The 18,223-nt window shown below is 47.5% G+C and overlaps 1 protein-coding gene across 1 annotated transcript in view; it reads right to left on the bottom strand.

Annotated features, from left to right (window-relative positions):
* Window positions 1-18,223, bottom strand: part of LOC126543468 (4-pyridoxate dehydrogenase-like) — a 37,319-nt gene that overhangs the window by 9,723 nt on the left and 9,373 nt on the right. Inside the window, exon 5 of the mRNA XM_072284697.1 lies at window positions 3,098-3,222. Within this exon, the coding sequence (XP_072140798.1) occupies window positions 3,098-3,222 (125 nt within the window). The remainder of the gene's footprint in view (window positions 1-3,097; window positions 3,223-18,223) is intronic.

Below are 18,223 nucleotides of genomic sequence, written 5' to 3'. Positions count from 1 at the left end.
CGCAGTTATTGCCTCCTCGTGGCTCTCGTCCGTTCTGCGTCTCAGGGAATGCGGTTCACGCTTCCCTTGTGATGAATACGTTTCTCGGGACCAGCTGAACCCCTCGGCCGCCGAGGGATATGCCGCCCACGCCGTTTTCCGACCAGAGCAGCAACACACTCGAAAGGATGGTCGACTGCCTCTTACCTTTTTTTCTTTACAATGCATATATCATGATCACCATTAGATCCAGTGCACGACGAAGGCGGTATGTAACCCTATCATAGTAAGCCTACTACATTTTATGCCACCGAATGTCCGAATGCCCTCACTTCTTAGTCCCTGTCTGCCCCCTTCTGCGTGTGGCGAATCACTTCCCTTGGCACGATCTGCGTTACTCCTAATAGAGCACCGGCCGTCTTCTCTACGCATTGCACCACCTGCTCAACTCCACTTCTTCATCTTTATCTTAAATGGGAAATCTTTACTCGCTCCAAAAAAGAAATGTGTAGCTGGATTGGTATTACATTTCTGTAATGCCAGAAACGTCAGTCTTACCGCGTGCGGAGCCATGGTAATTCAGAAATTACGATGACCCCCCCCCCCCCTCCCTATGTCCTTTCAACCCAAAAAATCACGTCAAGCACATTTGCATCAGGACACAGGCATCTTAATTCCTCCGTGTGTCGGCACTCGTTCCCGTTATCGTCCTAACGTGCCGGAAGATTCTTCAGAAAATACTTGCTGGGGCAGCCCTTGCTTCTTCAGTCACGTGGACCTGGGGTCCAACACCTGAAGATCCTGCGAGCTGGCCAAAGTACGCTGCTCCGGCCTCTACAGCGGTCATTCGTCAGCTGTTTTGGCTCTGTCCAGAAGCGGGAGCTATCCATGAAAAGATACTAAGAGCTACCACGCTATACGAACGGATCAGGCAGTTCGTTGGCTCATGGACAAGTTCGCTAACTCACTGCTGCAAATGCATGAGCAGGGCATCCGTGGTTTTATGTATATGCAAATATGTGCCGCAGTGAGGCTGCCATGATAAAAAAATAACATTTTTGATGTAAGAAACAAGATTTTCCAGCCAAATAAATGCAATAATTGAAGAAATTGCTCAGCATACTAAGATAACACAGCAGTGGACTTCGGTGTCCTCTTCACTGTTATTTGGATGCTTATAACTTTAGACGTACTTGAGAGAGCGACATAAAGGAGGCAAGGAGAGGCAGGAAGCTTGGATAACCAGACGCACCTCCGGTTTGTTAGCCTGCACTGTGGGAAGGGATAAAAGAGTGAAGGAAGAAGCGAATAGAAAGAGAGCACTAAAGTTGCGCGCGCACTTGAAGCGGTGGACCAAGTCTACAGAGTGTCCTGCAGCTAACGTTACCCAAGCTCTTTAACAAAAATAGAAGAATAAACACGATGCAAGCTACCATTTTAACACCTATGATGTCCCCTGAAGCTGTGGCGAAAGCTCCATGTCGTCCGCCCTGTCACTGTCGACGACATCCGCCGAAACGTAGGTTTGCTGAGAAGCACCGTGTGGTGTCTTACGCACCGCAATTGCAGCACGCAATTGCGGTGCGGGGATCACGCGTCATCACGTGATGAAATATGGCGGAGCCCACGGAGTAGCCGTGAAAAGGATCAGTATCTAAAGACAGGCATAACCTCAACGAGACCAATTAGGGTCACATTGATAAAAGTGGGGCTAAATACTTCTCCCTTCGGCACGCCGCAAGGCGTGTAATGTTCAGTGGTAGTGAACCCTTTTCGATTTGTGCGAAAATGTGTACCGGTGGGTTTTGAAGTCCCGTAACCATCGACACATGCGAATGCCAATTCTGATTGCCTAGAGATGGTTGGGGATGTCGTCATGGGCAAAACTGTCACACGTGCCCTTTACGCCGAGAAAGCCCAACTGATATGCGCTTCGACTTCTCTCTCGTTGCCCAAACGTTGCGAGGTCAATAACACTGTCGAAAGAGAAACGGCCCCGATGAAAGCCTCCCACGAAGGCAGAGTCGGCATTGTGGCGTTGGTATTATTCTAGATCGGCGATGACCATTTTTTTTTCAATCGCTTCCCCAGTGCAGCTCCCACAGTTTCCGCAATCTAAACGCCCTCGTGGACCGCTGTGGCACATAGCAAGTGTAGGGAATTATGAGTGGGCCTACCCTTTATGCAATACTTTGCTGCCAGTGGCACACAAAATTTGTCATGCGTGCTATATCTGAAAGCCGTACATGAGTTGAATGCGACCAAAAAGAAAAAGCGGTGTTTTTTTTTTTTTTTTTTTGCACTGTGTTATTTTCGTGCATCTTCGGGTGAATTCACGTCCTACTTGTCGCATTTATCAGTGCGGGGATTCAAAATACCTATTTTACCTATATCTTATTTTATTTTGCATATCTTTAAGAGCAGGTTAGCACAGCATAAACAGAGGCTAGCGCACTAGTTCTAGTTGGTGCCTTTTGACGCAGAATGCATAGTACATTTGGCGTTAAAGCACAAGGAACAACAAGCGTAAACACACCCAGCGCGCGCTGTGATAACTATTATCACTCATGACTTCTCGCTGGGTAGCACAACGCAAACCAAGCGCATATCTGTGCTTGTACTCTTAAGTGAGGCGCCGAGGTTGCTTTGTGGCTATGGTGTCGGGCTGCTAAGCATGAGATCGCGGGATTGAATCGCGGTCACGGCGGCCGTATCTCGATGAGGGCGAAAACACCCGTGTACTTAGATTTAGGTGCTCGTTAAGGAACCCCGGGGGATCCAAATACGGCATGCCCCATAATCAGATCGTCGTTTTTGTCACATAGAATACCATAATTAAATTTTTAGTCTTACGTATTCGCAATCACATATATTGCTTGTATGACACGGATATGAAATTTTTCAGGACTCGACTAAAATAGCTGATTGCGTTTGGTGACGGCATTTGCTCCGATCATGTCCACACAAATTTCCATGTCATCTTATTTAAGCTTTCTTTGGGAAGGAACCGAATGCATTCCTGCCTGGAGTTGGACGCGAAGTGCCTATTACAATTTTCGCTCTACCTTGACTAATTTTCGCACAATTGGTGAACCTGCCAGGCAGCTATCTTTCTTACCTTGGTGGCGTGAGACAAGAGAGATATGTGCAGGTTTCTCCGACGTGCTATCACCGGTTTGATGAAGTTCTTGCACGCACTGTGGCGGGTCCCACCCAGCACGTTCGTCTGTAATCGAGCAAACCCTGCGCCCATAAAAGAGTAATCGGTGAGTCCCTCAATCATTCGTTTAACAAGATATTCCACAGGAACAACCTCCAAGAGGATAGCGAACCCCTTGCGGCGTACCTGACCACATTCATGCTGCTTTGATAGAGAGTACAGCATTTAATGCGAAACAACAAATGTCCTAATACTTAGAGATAGCAGCTCAGCGCATAACATGAACATGTATGCCGAGGTAGTCAGAACCGTTGCGCAAGCGTTGACTTGAATACGTTTGCTACCCCTCCGAAGTGGAAACAATGGAATGTTAAGCATTGGGCTGAGAAAATAAAAGCATCCCTATTAAATAAGCCCATTTACCCCATCACCATGCGCCTGACTGTCCTTTGTCGTAAGACGATGGCAAGAATACTGTGCGGCGATCGCTGTCTCCTTTCACTCCAGTTCCAAGAATATGGTCGGTTGTCCCATATTTCAGTAATCTAGTGACCCAGAGCCATCCTTTCGGAGCGCTTGCCGTAGCTCGAAACACTCCAGAAACATCTGTTGCTGACGAATTCAGTCAACATATAAGCATACGAGCAATTCAGTTTACTTGCCTGCAATTTGCAAGTTCTATAGCGTTATCAAAACCGAAGCTTTGTGCATGCTTTACGTCACAACACCCTCAACTTGACTGTGAGCTTAGTTTAGATTAATCGAAGTGTGCTCTTACGTTATGCCGTACGTACAAAGACGATTGCAGGCCCAGACAGAGTTACATATATGATATTCAAGAACCTCGGTCCAGCAAGTAGAATGGCTCTTCTGGAGATATTTAATATCTGGATAAGGCACACTCTTCCAGATTAGCTCGTGTAATTCCAGTAATTGAACCAGGAAAGACTCCACTTTGTCCTGACTCCTTGCGACCCGTCAGTTTCAGAAACTGTTTTTCTAAACTAATGGAGAAGATGGTAGACAGTTGATTGCAGTGGTGGTGTGAACGCACAAACATGCTTTCGAACAACATGACAGCTTTTCAATAAAAGCGGTGTACAATGGATGTCGTGTTAGACATTGTCACACGCGTCGAACGTATGTGTGCAAATGGGACAATCGCAGTATTGTTAGACATTGAGAGAGCACTCGACACTGTAAATCCCATACACGTTCTTAATGTTATTTTATAGCTTGGCCTACATGGCCTTCATGGCCGAACACAGCGGTGGATATCAAACTTCTTAAACGAAATAAAAATATTTATGGATACAATTGAAGGAGAGAGTAATTATCACAAGGCGTTCCCCAAGGCAGTCTTCTCAGTCCGTTTTAAATGAACTGTGTCGTGGCAACCTTAGCACAAAAACTACCATCTGGCCTGCAGTATTCTCTGTACGAAGATGACATCTGCATATGGGCCTCTGGATCTCATATACGAGACATTTAAACAACGTTCCAACACATTTCACATTTCACAATACATCAACTGCAATGGGGGTGTTCGCCTAGCAGAAGGGTAACTAGATATAGGTTGTAGCACTAGGCGTAAACAGGTCGGCGCTATATCGTAACGGGGAAGCAAGCACTTCTCGTCGTCTTCTCTTGCACCAGCACACCAGCACCATGCCCACTGCCCAGTGCCTTCAGTACAATCACTCCCCACCGAAAGAGTAGCCATCCTGGCGACTTAAGGACAGGAGAACACAGGGGGGTCATGGCACTGCTTGAGCCGGGAGACGTGGACAATTTCCTGGCCCCGACGACGCTGGTCGGAAGGCGTTTCCAGTGGCTCGATGAGGTAGTTGACCGCGGATGTTTGTTTCAGTACCCGATAAGGACCGTGGTACTTGGAGAGCAGCTTGGAGGAAAGGCCTGGAGGAGTAGAGGGCACCCACAACCAGACCAGCGAGCCAGGCGCAAAGCACGGAGCCGTAGTGGATGAATCCTGGCGAAGCTTTTGGCGCCACTGGTCCTGGGATGTGAACGAACGAGCGAGCTGGCGACATTCTTCGGCGTAAGCAGCCGCTCTAGAAACAGTCGTACACTCCGAAGCATCTGGCCGGTAAGGTAGAATCGTGTCCATAGTGCATGAAGGCTCGTGTCCGTAAAGGAGAAAGAAAGGGGAGAACCCAGTGGTGCTTTGCGTGGCGGTATTGTAAGCGTAGGTGACGAAAGGTAGAATGCGATCCCAATTCGAGTGGTCAGATGAAGCATACATGGCCATCATGTCACCAAGGGTGCGGTTGAAACGTTCGGTCATCCCATTAGTTTGAGGATGATATGCTGTGGTAGTGCGGTGAATGATGCGACACTCCTTTAGCAATGCTGAAAGGACGTCAGAGAGGAAAACGCGACCGCGGTCGCTCAGTAATTCTCGAGGTGCTCCATGGCGTAAAATCAGATTTTGAAGGATAAAACTGGCGACGTCTTTTGCTGTGGCAGATGCTAAGGCTGAAGTTTCAGCGTACCGCGTGAGGTGGTCGATAGCAACAATAACCCAGCGGTTGCCGCTTGGAGTGTTGGGAAGCGGACCGTATAGGTCAATGCCGACGCGGTCGAACGCGCGCGCGGGGCATGGTAAAGGTTGCAAGGGGCCGGTGGCATGTTGAGGTGGCGTCTTGCGTCGTTGGCATATGTGGCATGACCGGACATACTGGCGAACGAAGCGGTACATACCGCGCCAGTAGTACCGAAGCTGCAGGCGAGAGTATGTCTTTAATACACCAGCGTGGCCACATTGTGGGTCGTCGTGGAACGTGGCGCAGATGTCGGAGCGGAGGTGTCGGGGTATAACAAGCAACCACTTACGGCCGCTGGAATTGTAGTTGCGGCGGTACAGCAGGTTATCCCGAATGATGAAGTGCGTGGCTTGGCGACGAAGCGTCCGAGAGATCGGTGCTGGCGACTGGCTGGACAGGAAGTCAATAAGCGAAGAGATCCACGGGTCCTTGCGCTGCTCTGATGGCATGTCGGAAATGTTGAGGGCGAAGGCACCGCAGGTAGAAATAGACGAGTGGACAGGGCCAGAGGGCAGGGGTGACCGGGATAGAGCGTCTGCGTCTGAATGCTTTCGGCCTGAGCGATAAACAACGCGGATGTCGTATTCTTGTAGGCGCAATGCCCAACGGGCAAGCCGACCAGTTGGATCTTTTAGTGAAGATAACCAGCATAGGGCATGATGGTCGGTCACGATGTCAAATGGACGCCCGTACACATAAGGACGAAATTTGCCGATAGCCCAAATGATGGCCAGACATTCCTTCTCAGTAACTGAGTAGTTCGCCTCGGCTTTGGTAAGGGTGCGGCTGGCATACGCGACGACGTACTCTTCGAAGCCATCCTTGCGTTGTGCAAGAACAGCGCCGAGCCCGACACCACTAGTGTCCGTATGGATCTCAGTTGGAGCAGAGGGATCGAAGTGTCGCAGTACTGGAGGCGAGGTGAGAACGCGTCGTAGTTCTTGGAATGCGTCGTCGCACGCCGAGGACCAGGCTGATAGGTCAGAACGGCCGGTGAGAAGCTGCGTCAAGGGGGCAATGACAGAGGCAAAGTTACGGACAAAGCGTCGGAAATAGGAGCACAGGCCGATGAAGCTGCGAAGCTCTTTCATGGTGGTTGGTTTAGGGAACTCGGATACGGCGCTAAGTTTTGTGGGGTCCGGAAGGATACCGTCTTTTGAAACTACATGGCCGAGAATAGTAAGTGTACGAGCGCCGAAGTGGCATTTCTTCAAATTTAGTTGCAGTCCTGCAGTGGAGAGGCACGCAAGTACCTGCTCGAGGCGGTTGAGGTGCGACCCAAAGTCGGTGGAAAAAACCACAATATCATCTAAATAACAGAGGCACGTTTTCCACTTCAGCCCTCGAAGAATGGTGTCCATCATTCGCTCGAAAGTGGCAGGCGCGTTGCAGAGGCCGAACGGCATGACAGTGAATTCATATAGCCCATCAGGCGTTACGAAGGCTGTCTTTTGACGATCGGCCTCTGCCATTGGCACTTGCCAGTACCCGGAGCGCAAATCGAGCGACGAAAAGAATTCCGCTCCCTGCAGACAGTCCAAAGCATCGTCGATGCGCGGCAGAGGATAGACATCTTTGCGCGTTATTCGGTTAAGGCGGCGATAGTCGACGCAGAACCGAATGGAGCCATCTTTTTTTTTAACGAGGACAACCGGAGATGCCCAGGGACTGTTAGAGGGCTGGATGATGCCACGCTCCAGCATGTCGTCAACGTGCTGGTCGATGATACGGCGTTCAGCAGCCGACACACGATAGGGACGCTGGCGCAATGGTGTTTGCTGACCGGTGTCGATACGGTGAACGACTGCGGACGCTCGACCCAAGGATGGTTGGTCAATGTCAAATGAGGAACGAAAACGTTGGAGGAGTTTGATGGTTTCTGTTTGCTGCGCAGGTGTGAGTTCTGCGTCGACGGCGCGAGCGAAGACGTCTACAGGGGCATCAGTCGCGGCAGGATTAGTGACGGAACAAATCGGAAGTGATGCCGTGTCGCCAAACATGGTGGCCGGGAGAACGCTATCGAAAGCTTCAGCGGTACCCAGGCACTCGCCGCGGAGTAGGGATGATGGGCAGGCGGACGGATTGCACACGTAAAGGGCAGCAGAACCGTCGCAAAAAGTGACGACAGCAAACGGAACTAGAAAGTTCCGGCGGCGCGCACAAGTGGCCGACGGTGTAAACAGAACAGATGAGTTCGCAGCAGAGTTACATGACACAGGAACCAGAGCGGCGGAGAAAGGTGCGATATCGATGTCAGAGGCGGCAACAACTTTAGGAGAAGAATGGTCGTCATGGTCGCAGCACGGCACGGATAACGTAAGTTCGGCACGAGCGCAGTCGATAAGAGCTTGATTGACAGATAAGAAATTCCATCCAAGAATAACGTCGTGTGAGGAACGAGGTAGGACGACAAATTCTATAACATACATAACGCTTTGAATGACAACCCGGGCTGTGCACGACGCTGAAGGCTGAATGCGATGCGAGGTTGCCGTACGCAGAGAAAGAGAGGTAAGGGGAATGGTCACTTTGTTCAAATTGCGGCAAAGCTTCTCACTAATAATAGAAACGGCGGCTCCGGTGTCGATAAGTGCGTGTACGGTGACGCCGTCTACGGACAGTTCAATTTCGTTCACCGGGTTAGAATGAGGCCTTGAAATGTTCGACGTAAACGCAGTTCTTGCCTCTGGAACTGCGACTGTTAGTTTTCCTCACGGGCCGGGCTGGGTCGGCGAACCATCGGGGAAATGGATCGGCGACGTGGGGAAGGTGACCGGCGTGCATCGAAAGGGAGGCGACTGTAAGATGAGTCCGGAGGAAGGCTAGATGGGTCCTGACGCGGAAGTCGAGCAGGCCTGTAGCTTGAAGCGCCCCCACTGGCAGGTAAACGGGGGCTGCGACGGCGGCAGAATCGTGCTACGTGGCCCGGAAAATGGCAGAAATAGCATATTGGCCGGTTGTCAGATGTACGCCACGGGTTGACGACAGGGGCTCCAGCGGCCGAGTAAGGGACGACCATCGGGCGTGAAGGTGGCGGCGGCACATGGAAGGTGCCAGTGGCCCGGTAGGCATCAGGAGCCGGAGGAGCGTAAGGCCGGGCAACAACGTCAGCGTAAGTGAGCGGTCCAGCTGCAGGCTGCGGAGGAGGGGCAGATGGCAGCGCCGCGGCAACTTGGGTCTGAATGACGTGGCGAAGCGAGGGAGCCAAGGTTGTCGACGGCTCGGGTGTGCTGTTCGCCAGAGAGAGTTGGCGTGCCACTTCCTGACGGATGAACTGCTTTATCTCCGGCATTAAGGCAGAGATATCGGCAGCGTCGCGGCCGAAATCCAACGGAGATAGATCCGTGGTGTCCTGCTGAGCAGCGCGCGTTGATGCACGCTGCTTGCGCAGCTCGTCGTAGTGCTGACAGAGCTGTACGACCTCGGCAATCGTCCGCGGACTCTTCGCGACGAGCATCTGGAAAGCTTGGTCATCGATGCCTTTCATGACGTGCTTAATCTTGTCAGCTTCGTCCATAGATGAGTTGACGCGCTTGCATAGCGAGAGCACGTCTTCAATATAACTAGTGAAGGTCTCTTCCTGGCGTTGAACTCGACCACGCAAGCGCTGCTCAGCGCGAAGCCGGCGAACGGCGGGACGGCCGAAGACCTCCGCCAAAGTTGCCGTGAAAGCCGACCAGGTGGTAAAATCGGCTTCATGATTGCGGAACCATAGGTTTGCCACGTCAGTCAAGTAAAAGATGACATTTGTGAGCTTGGCGCGGTCGTCCCACTTATTATAGGCGCTTACACGGTCATATTCGGCGAGCCAGTCTTCCACGTCGTGGTCGTCTGTGCCGCTAAATATAGCCGGATCGCGCTGCCGGATGACGCCAGAACAGACGATGGCGGGGGGCACGGGAGCGGCAGCCTGGGACGGTCCCGGTTCATCCATTGCAACAGCTGGTGGTAGCGTTCGGCTGCGGAGTTCCAGGATGTCGAAGAGAAACCCAGCAGCTCCACCAAATGCAATGGGGGTGTTCGCCTAGCAGAAGGGTAACTAGATATAGGTTGTAGCACTAGGCGTAAACAGGTCGGCGCTATATCGTAACGGGGAAGCAAGCACTTCTCGTCGTCTTCTCTTGCACCAGCACACCAGCACCATGCCCACTGCCCAGTGCCTTCAGTACACAACACATTTTTAAAAGAAAGAGCTATGAGTCTGTCATATTGTTACGGTGAAGAGAAGGACGAAGTTGAATTAGACTAGAGGAAGACGAAGTCTGGCAGTTTCCTGAACGCCATATACCTCTGTTGTAAATAGACATTATTTTATACTCGTGGGCCTGCTTTCTTCCTGCAACATTCCAAGACAGACGCACTTTCACTAGACGAAATTCGAATAATTCACAACTTAAGCTTGAAGGGAAAACATGGAGGTTCGTGAAATAGTACAAATTTCTTGGCGTTATCATTGACCGCCAGTTGTCGTGGGTATCACACATCCGCGAAATTGAAAAGCTGAACAATATTCTAATAAACATACTTCGCTGACTCACAGGCACAACATGGGGGGTGGGCGTGGGCGCTTAATCTCTTCACTACTAAAAGTTCATAACGCACTCATAAAACAAGAAGTTGCTGATTCGGCGCCTATTCTTAATCATCATCAGCAGCAGCAGCCTGGTTACGCCCACTCCAGGGCAAAGGCGTCTCCCATACTTCTCCAACTACCCCGGTCATGTACTAATTGTGGCCTAGTTGTCCATGCAAACTTCTTAATCTCATCCACCCACCTAACTTTCTGCCGCCCCCTGCTACGCTTCCCTTCCCTTGGAATCCAGTCCGTAAATCTTAATGACCATCGGTTATCTTAACTCCTCATTACATGTCCTGCCCATGCCCATTTCTTTTTCTTGATTTCAACTGAGATGTCATTAACTCGCGTTTGTTCCCTCGCCCAATCTGCTTTTTTCTTATCCCTTAACGTTACACCTATCATTCTTCTTTCCATAGCTCGTTGCGTCGTCCTCAATTTAATAAGAACCCTTTTCGTAAGCCTCCAGGTTGCTGCCCCGTACGTGAGTACTGGTAAGACACAGCTGTTGTACACATTTCTCTAGAGGGATAATGGCAACCTGTTGTTCATGATCTGACAATGCCTGCCAAACGCACCCCAGCCCATTCTTATTCTTCTGATTATTTCAGTCTCATGATCCGGATCCGCAGTCACTACCTGTCCTAAGTAGATGTATTACCTTACCACTTCCAGTTCCTCGCTACCTATCGTAAACTGCTGTTCTCTTCCGAGACTGTGAAACATTAGTTTAGTTTTCTGCAGATTAATTTTAGACCCACTCTTCTACTTTGCCTCACCAGGACAGTGAGCATGCATTGCAGTTGGCCCATGAGTTACTAAGCAAGGCAATATCATCAGCAAATCGCAAGTTACTAAGGTATTCTCCATTAACTCTTATCCCCAATTCTTCCCAATCCAGGTCTCTGAACACCTCCTGTAAACACGCTGTGAATAGCATTGGAGAGATCGTATCTCCCTTCCTGACACATTTCTTTATTGGGATTTTGTTGCTTTCTTTATGGAGGACTACGGTGGCTGTGGAGCCGCTATAGATATCTTTCAGTATTTTTACATACTGCTCGTGTACACCCTGATTCAGTAATGCTTCCATGACTGCTGAGGCTTCGACTGAATCAAACGCTTTCTCGTAATCAATGAAAGCATATATAATGGTTGGTTATATTCCGCACACTTCTCTATCGCCTGATTGATAGTGTGAATATGGTCTATTGCTGAGTAGCCTTTACGGAATCCTGCCTGGTCCTTTGGTTGACGGAAGCCTAAGGTGTTCCTGATTCTATTTGCAATTACCTTAATAAACACTTTGTATGGTTTATCGCAAACTTCTGAGAAACGCTTTGCTGCGTCATAAAACCCCATACATCAATCAATCTTCAAAGACCATTGGCAAGGGGGCTGACAGTGCGTCTTGCGGTCCTGCAGGCTACCTCGAGTTGTCTAGTAATTGCTGAAGCTCGTCACCCACGAATTCAGTCATAAAGTTGAAACATGCCGACATGTTTATCGCATCTTAACTCGACATAAGAATCTTCCATTAAATCTCGTGATTTGTCAACGAAACAAAAGCAAAATGCACGATGTTGTTCAAGAAAATAAAGCATTATTACCAAGACTTGAATTCTGCAATGTGGTTATTGGTTACCCTCATTGGATGTTAACAAGTTCTAAAACCGAATTTTCGGTCGAGGGAATTATATATAACAGAGACATGTTCATCACAGCCGCACAACAATTCGCACAATTCCAAATTTAGTCATTATCTTCGCGGCATGTCCACGTGCATAAAGACGGTTCATGTCATAAGAATTCTTCTTCAGCATTCGTCATTACACATTTGGCGCTAGAACAAACGTTTAAATTATCCTGAGACATTCCGCCGTGGCAGAACTGTTTGCAATCCTGTGTGCTTTGCGTTTCATAGCATAAATAAAAAAATCCCCAAAATTTGGTTATTTTTAGCGATTCGCAAGCCGCTCTCGCATTAACAAAGCAATAAGTAAAATTCTTTGAACACTTAGCTATTGTATGAGACGCTCAAAGAACACACAAAAGCAAGCCCAATGAATCAAGTAATTGCATTTCAGTGGATACATCGACACTGCAATATTCCTGATAACACTGCAACGGACGCAGCTGTGAATCGGGCGCACAATAACGAAGAGGTAATTGTTAATTTTCTCTTTGCGGCAGTGAAATCCGTCTGCTACTGAGTCAGATGTCCTGCCGCTTCAGCTTAACTACCTGGTTTGATCAGCAATCTAAGAACTCAGAGTTATACTTGATAGGCCATGTATAAACCAATAAATTCTGTCAAACCTGAGGGAAAACAGAAAATTCGAAACATTTGTTCACCGCCTGCGGCTTGGTACTGCACTTACGCGACACTTTATACACAGAATAAAACGTGTCTAGTCCGCAGTAGCCTTGTGGCTATCCAGACGTAGATGTGCATCATCTCCTCCTCGAGTGTACAAAATTTAATTCACCACGAAGGGTACAGCAAGCAAATTTGTGGCTTTTAGAGAGAAGACCATTCACTGTAAAAAAGATGCTTTGGCCATGGCCAACAGCGGGCCTTCAGTAAAGAGCACTTCTTGCTTTGAAAAAGTTTTTCGAAGACACATGCATTTTATGGAAATAGTAAATTTCGGTTTATCCTAATAAGCTACGTGAGTGATACAAACCTTATTCTGTGTTCAAAATTGATTGATGTGGTGATTATGTTTCTTACGCTATGCTGATTGCTTGTGGTCTGTGTTTTGACCGTTCAAAATATTTGACTTTATATATATGCACATGTGTGCTGATCTCATGCACAAAACTTGTGATTCATCTACTGTTGAACTACATTGTGTCTATACGTCTAATGTCTTACTGAGTGCTATGTTCTGTGATATTATTCTTTCTTTTTGCGCATATTTGTTTCCTCTTATAAGTGACAAGGAGTAGCCGGTGCCACCGTAAAGTCGCCAACCTCTCCTATTAATCATTTCAAGAAAAAAAAAAATCCCACAGCGTTCACATCGTGTTTTTGTATATGTGGTTTATGGGGCACAATTTTTTGTGGGTACGCAGATGTGTTTTAACAATGTGTTTTAACAAGTGCGACTAGGAGGAGACTTCACATGCGTAATTCCACATGTGGACTGTCCTGAATATCACAAGTCGCCGGCGATGTCTATTTCGAGTGGGCAAACAAGACTACGGAGAACGCCTTCGAACGCACTCTCATGACGGCTCGTATTGAGTGTCGTCGCCAAGACTGGCACAAACGCCTACGAACACGTAGCAACACATACGCGCTACGTTCCGTTAGCGTCTTCTTCTGCCGTTACCTCCCCTTTCTGAACCACGTGATGCCTGCTCGGTTTTTGAAACGCTGTCAAAGCTGAGTGTGGCATGCCAGGAAGGATCGACGAAAGGCAGTGCCAGTGCACGTGGCCTAGCCGTGACTTCGCTTTAACGTCAATGCTGTGTTGACGAACGTAGGGGTACTTTGACTTTGGGGACTCTCCCGACCCAAGCCGGCCCTAATTCGTCACCTATGCCTAGCAATAGGCAAAATATGTTTGTTTTCCGTATCGTGACAGCCTAAAAGGCTCCGTGTGATGACTGGTTGTGGAGATACAAATGAACATATTCGTATTCGCTGTCCTCGGTGTACATAATGAACAGAAGGGATCGCTCGCAACTGTGTCAGTACGCGTTGACGACACCACTTTCCTAAGACACCATTTCGGAATGCCGCCTTCGCCAGTAGTGTCAAATAAGGGTGACGAAGGCTGTGTTATGATGCTTAAGGCTAACACGCTGCAAATGGTATGAGAACTGAATAGCTCTCACTTGTGCCGACAGCTGCTGTAACGCATTTGGCAAACGCGTGTGACGAGTTATGTGTAGGCTATATTGGGGGATGCATCAACATGGGCGTTAGCAAAAGCATCATAGTTCCTTCATTTCTACTGAATCGTTTGCTGGTCGGGCCAATCATTGTCACGCACTTGGTTGCAACACCATATTCAATGACACGGCCATCTTATCACGTCAAAGTAACAAAGTAACGAGAGAAATAACTGAAGCTTTTCAAGTGTGCAAGCCACACTTCACTGAGCCTCTGGGTTAAAAGAATACATAACTTAATGGCACGTGTATAACTTTCGTAGAAGTTATCGGGCATTTTTTCTTGTCTGTCTGCTTTATACGGTGCTCCATAATCCAGTTCCGATGGCGTTCCGTTGTCAGAGTGCTTTTGTTATGTTCTGCTATTACTTGCTATTGTCTGTTGCGTTTAGCCGCGTGTATAAATGTTTCACTTCAATAAGATATTTGAGCACAGCCGCACGTCTACCTATTTATGTCTTTTTTTTTCGCCTGTGCTCAGTCGCACGGTCCAAGGATCGCAACAAATTTTTACATACTGCTCGACCAGTGACCGGCGAACGCTCTCGTCAGGATCGGTTATTCGCTACACCGGACAATAAAAAAACTCGGGCTAATAAAACAATTTGAATGTCTGCGTTGTAAGGACCCTTATTTGATCGTACCCCTGCGATCCCTGAAAAAAAAAATGTTCTCTTTTCATTATGTACCTTTTACACAGCATACGACGTCGCCATCGCATGTTTTAATTAGTTTGCTTAGCCATTCGTTTCTGCTGAAGGCACAAAGCGGTCAGAAAGCCAGAACGATTGCGATGAGGAACATAATGGCAGTTGTCTGCAAAAAAAAAAAAAAAGGAGCGTTGTGCGAATAGTGGTTTTCGAGACGAATAGAATAGTGCCAGAAGCGGATCGAATACGTTTCGAGAAGTTTTCGAGTAACGAACCGTCGTTGTCAAAATCACAATATAAAATGACGTTCACATCTCAGTAATCTTGATGTTAGCAAGTTTCTGTCATCACACAGTACGTTATGAAGCGTTGTTTATTAAAAGCACGACTGGAGACTGCCAGGGTGAATTTTTGAAGTACTTTTGCTCCAGTGTTATGTTTATTTGAGCGTAGTTGATGTTCTGAAATATTTAAAAATATAGCCGAAGAATATATTGACACATACGAATAACGACTATTCGATTCGAAAAAGCGAATCGAATAGGATGCTATTCGATTCTTTATTCGAAAGTTTTAAATATTCGCACACCCCTAAAAAGTAGTCAAGCCTGTCGAGTACTATGCGTCAAGGTTCCGCGTCCTAAACCAACACGTTCGAAGCATCGATTGCTTCCGGGTTTCACAAAAAGCGGCTGCCTACGTTACCTCGTCAACGTCTATCGCTGGCTTCTCGCGACGCCTAATTTTAGAACCAGACTGCCTGGTTCCAGCGCTCGTCAAAGGCCAAGGCCAGCTCGACTCCCACGCGGTCGCTCGCGCACAGAAGCTGGGAAATTTTTGCCACAGCTATTGACGACGTAATCACCCGAATTTTCTCTGTTCTTTTCCGTGGGTGCTCGAAAGCGGTCGTTGCTCATCAGTCAATCCACTTAACAAAGTCTTGCTTGATTTGTTGGAGGATCGCATTGTCGGCTTACGCATTTTAAACGATGTCTGGCGACCACAGTGTCTTCAACAACGTTGAATTTCCACAATTACTAATAAAGTTTTTGAAGCGTGTAAGAAGTGCGTGCCTGTGCATCACCGAGTCCAGGAAAACCGGATATCAACGAGAAGGTTTGACAGCCATTCGCGTTATTTAAACTCGGCAGACAATGCACTTAAACTGTATTACATTTATTGCTGGCAGCTATAGTTGCTGATGAAGTTAGCATGGCCTTGCAAGACATCGCCGTGCGAAAAGCGGCTGGAGAAGATGGAATACCACTCGATTTAATCAAAGATGAAGGAAATATCGTGCTTGAAATGCTTGCGGTCCCTTACATGCAAAGCCCCACCACGACTTCAAGCGCACCAGTGAGCTTGAAGAATGACAACATTATACTGATTCATAAGAAGGGAGACGTTAAAAAGCTGAAGAATTACAGGCCCATTCGCTTGCTTTCAACGCTGTATAAAAATATTCGCCAAGATAATTTCCAATAGAATCAAGCCAACATTTGACTTCAATCAGCCAAGAGAAACGGCTTGTTTTAGAAAGGGATATCCTAAAATGAATCGCATCCATGTGATCAACCAGGTAATTAAGAAACTTCGGAGTACAGTCAATCTCTCTGTATATGGCTTTCATATATTATGAAAATGCATTTCATTTTGTAGCGATACCAGCAGTCATAGAAGCATTGCGTAATCAAGGAGTACAGGGGGCATACGTGAATATCTTGTGAAATATCTACAGAGATTCCAAAGATACCTTGGTTCTTTAAAATAAAAACAGAAAGTTACCTACCAAGAAAGGGTTAGGCAAGGAGACAAAATCTCTGTAATGTTATTCACTGCAGTCTTAGAAGTATTCAAGCTCTTAGACTGGGAAAGATTAGGAGTGAGTATCAACGGCGAATATCTCAGCAACCTTCGGTTTGGAAATTACATTTTCCTGTCCAGCAACACTGGGGACGAATTACAACAAACGATTGAGGACCTTAACCGAAAAAGTGTAAGAATGTGGTTCAAGATTAATATGCAGATGACAAGGATAATGATCAATAGCCTGGCAACGCAGCAAAAATTCAGGATCGCCAGACAGCCTCTAGGGTCTGGAAGGAGCACGTTTACCTAGGTCAATTACTCACAGGGGACTCTGATCATGAGAAGGAAATTTACAGAAGAATAAAAAAAATAGGTTGGAGTGCATACGGCAGACATTACGAAATCCTGACTGCGAGCTTACCACCGTCGTTGAAAAAAAAAGTACAATCATTGCATTCTACCAGTGCTAAAATATGCTGTAGAAACTTCTAGGCTAACAAAAAAAAAAACTCGGAAACAACTTAAGGACTGCACAGAGAGTGATGGAACGAAGAATGTTAAGCGTAACGTTAAGAGACAGGAAAAGAGCGGTGTTGATCAGAGAGCAAACGGGGATAGCTGACATTCTAGTTGACATTAAGAATAAGAAATGGAGTGGGGCAGGACATGTAATGCGTATGGTAGATAAATGGTGTACCATTAGAGTCACAGAATGAGTGCCAAGGAACAGGAAGCGCAGTCGAGGAAGGCAGAAAACTAGATGGGGTGATGAAATGAGGAAACTTGGAGGCGCAAGTTGGAATTAGCTAGCGAAGCTAGCTAATTATGAAGGTCGAAAACAATGAAGTATATCGTACTTGTAGCATTGGAGCAATGCAGCGAACAAGTTCTTACATTTATCGTAGAGTTACCAAAATACTGGGCTGTTGGGAAAATTAATCGCAAAAGGAGCTCGATCGCCGTAATGGAGCAGCTGGAGCGTGTCACTCAACGGCGCCTATCCCTGTCCCTCCTCGACTAAGACTACGGCTCTAGTGTTACTGGACCTGGAAGTGTTTAAATCGCGAGAAAGCACAATGCGTGCTGTGCAGGATGTAAAGCTTTGTGTGTGGGACGAATGTCTTGCTGGAGTCAAATGTTTCCTCTGTTTTGACATTGTAAATTACGCACGTGCCTAGTACTGTCACCCATAGCGGTGGTATGTGCTATTCAGTGCGCATGCCAAGAAAAGCGCGTGCGCAAGCAGAGAAACAAGCAACGAACCGGCGCAGATAACATGGACACAAAAGCCCCGCTGTTCGTCACTGCAGTTCCGAAAAAGCTGAACGTTTAATTAAGATTCCTGGCGAACAATGGATCCTTGATATCGCGAATAGCGAATAAACCCACTGACTGCTCAAGAAATGTCATAAAAAAAGAGTTTTCGTTCGTTTTCGCTTTCGCAATTACATATAGGCTTCATTATTGGACACGTGAGTGCATGGTGTGCACTCATGCAACAAATTCCACGCGCACCTGCTTGCGTCTGACGGATCAACACGGTGTATTTTTTAATCTGCGTTCGATAAACAGTTTGACACCT

This window comes from Dermacentor andersoni, chromosome 10, assembly GCF_023375885.2.
Source record: "Dermacentor andersoni chromosome 10, qqDerAnde1_hic_scaffold, whole genome shotgun sequence".
Lineage (NCBI taxonomy): Eukaryota > Metazoa > Arthropoda > Arachnida > Ixodida > Ixodidae > Dermacentor > Dermacentor andersoni.
This window is presented reverse-complemented; position numbering and strand designations above follow the sequence as displayed.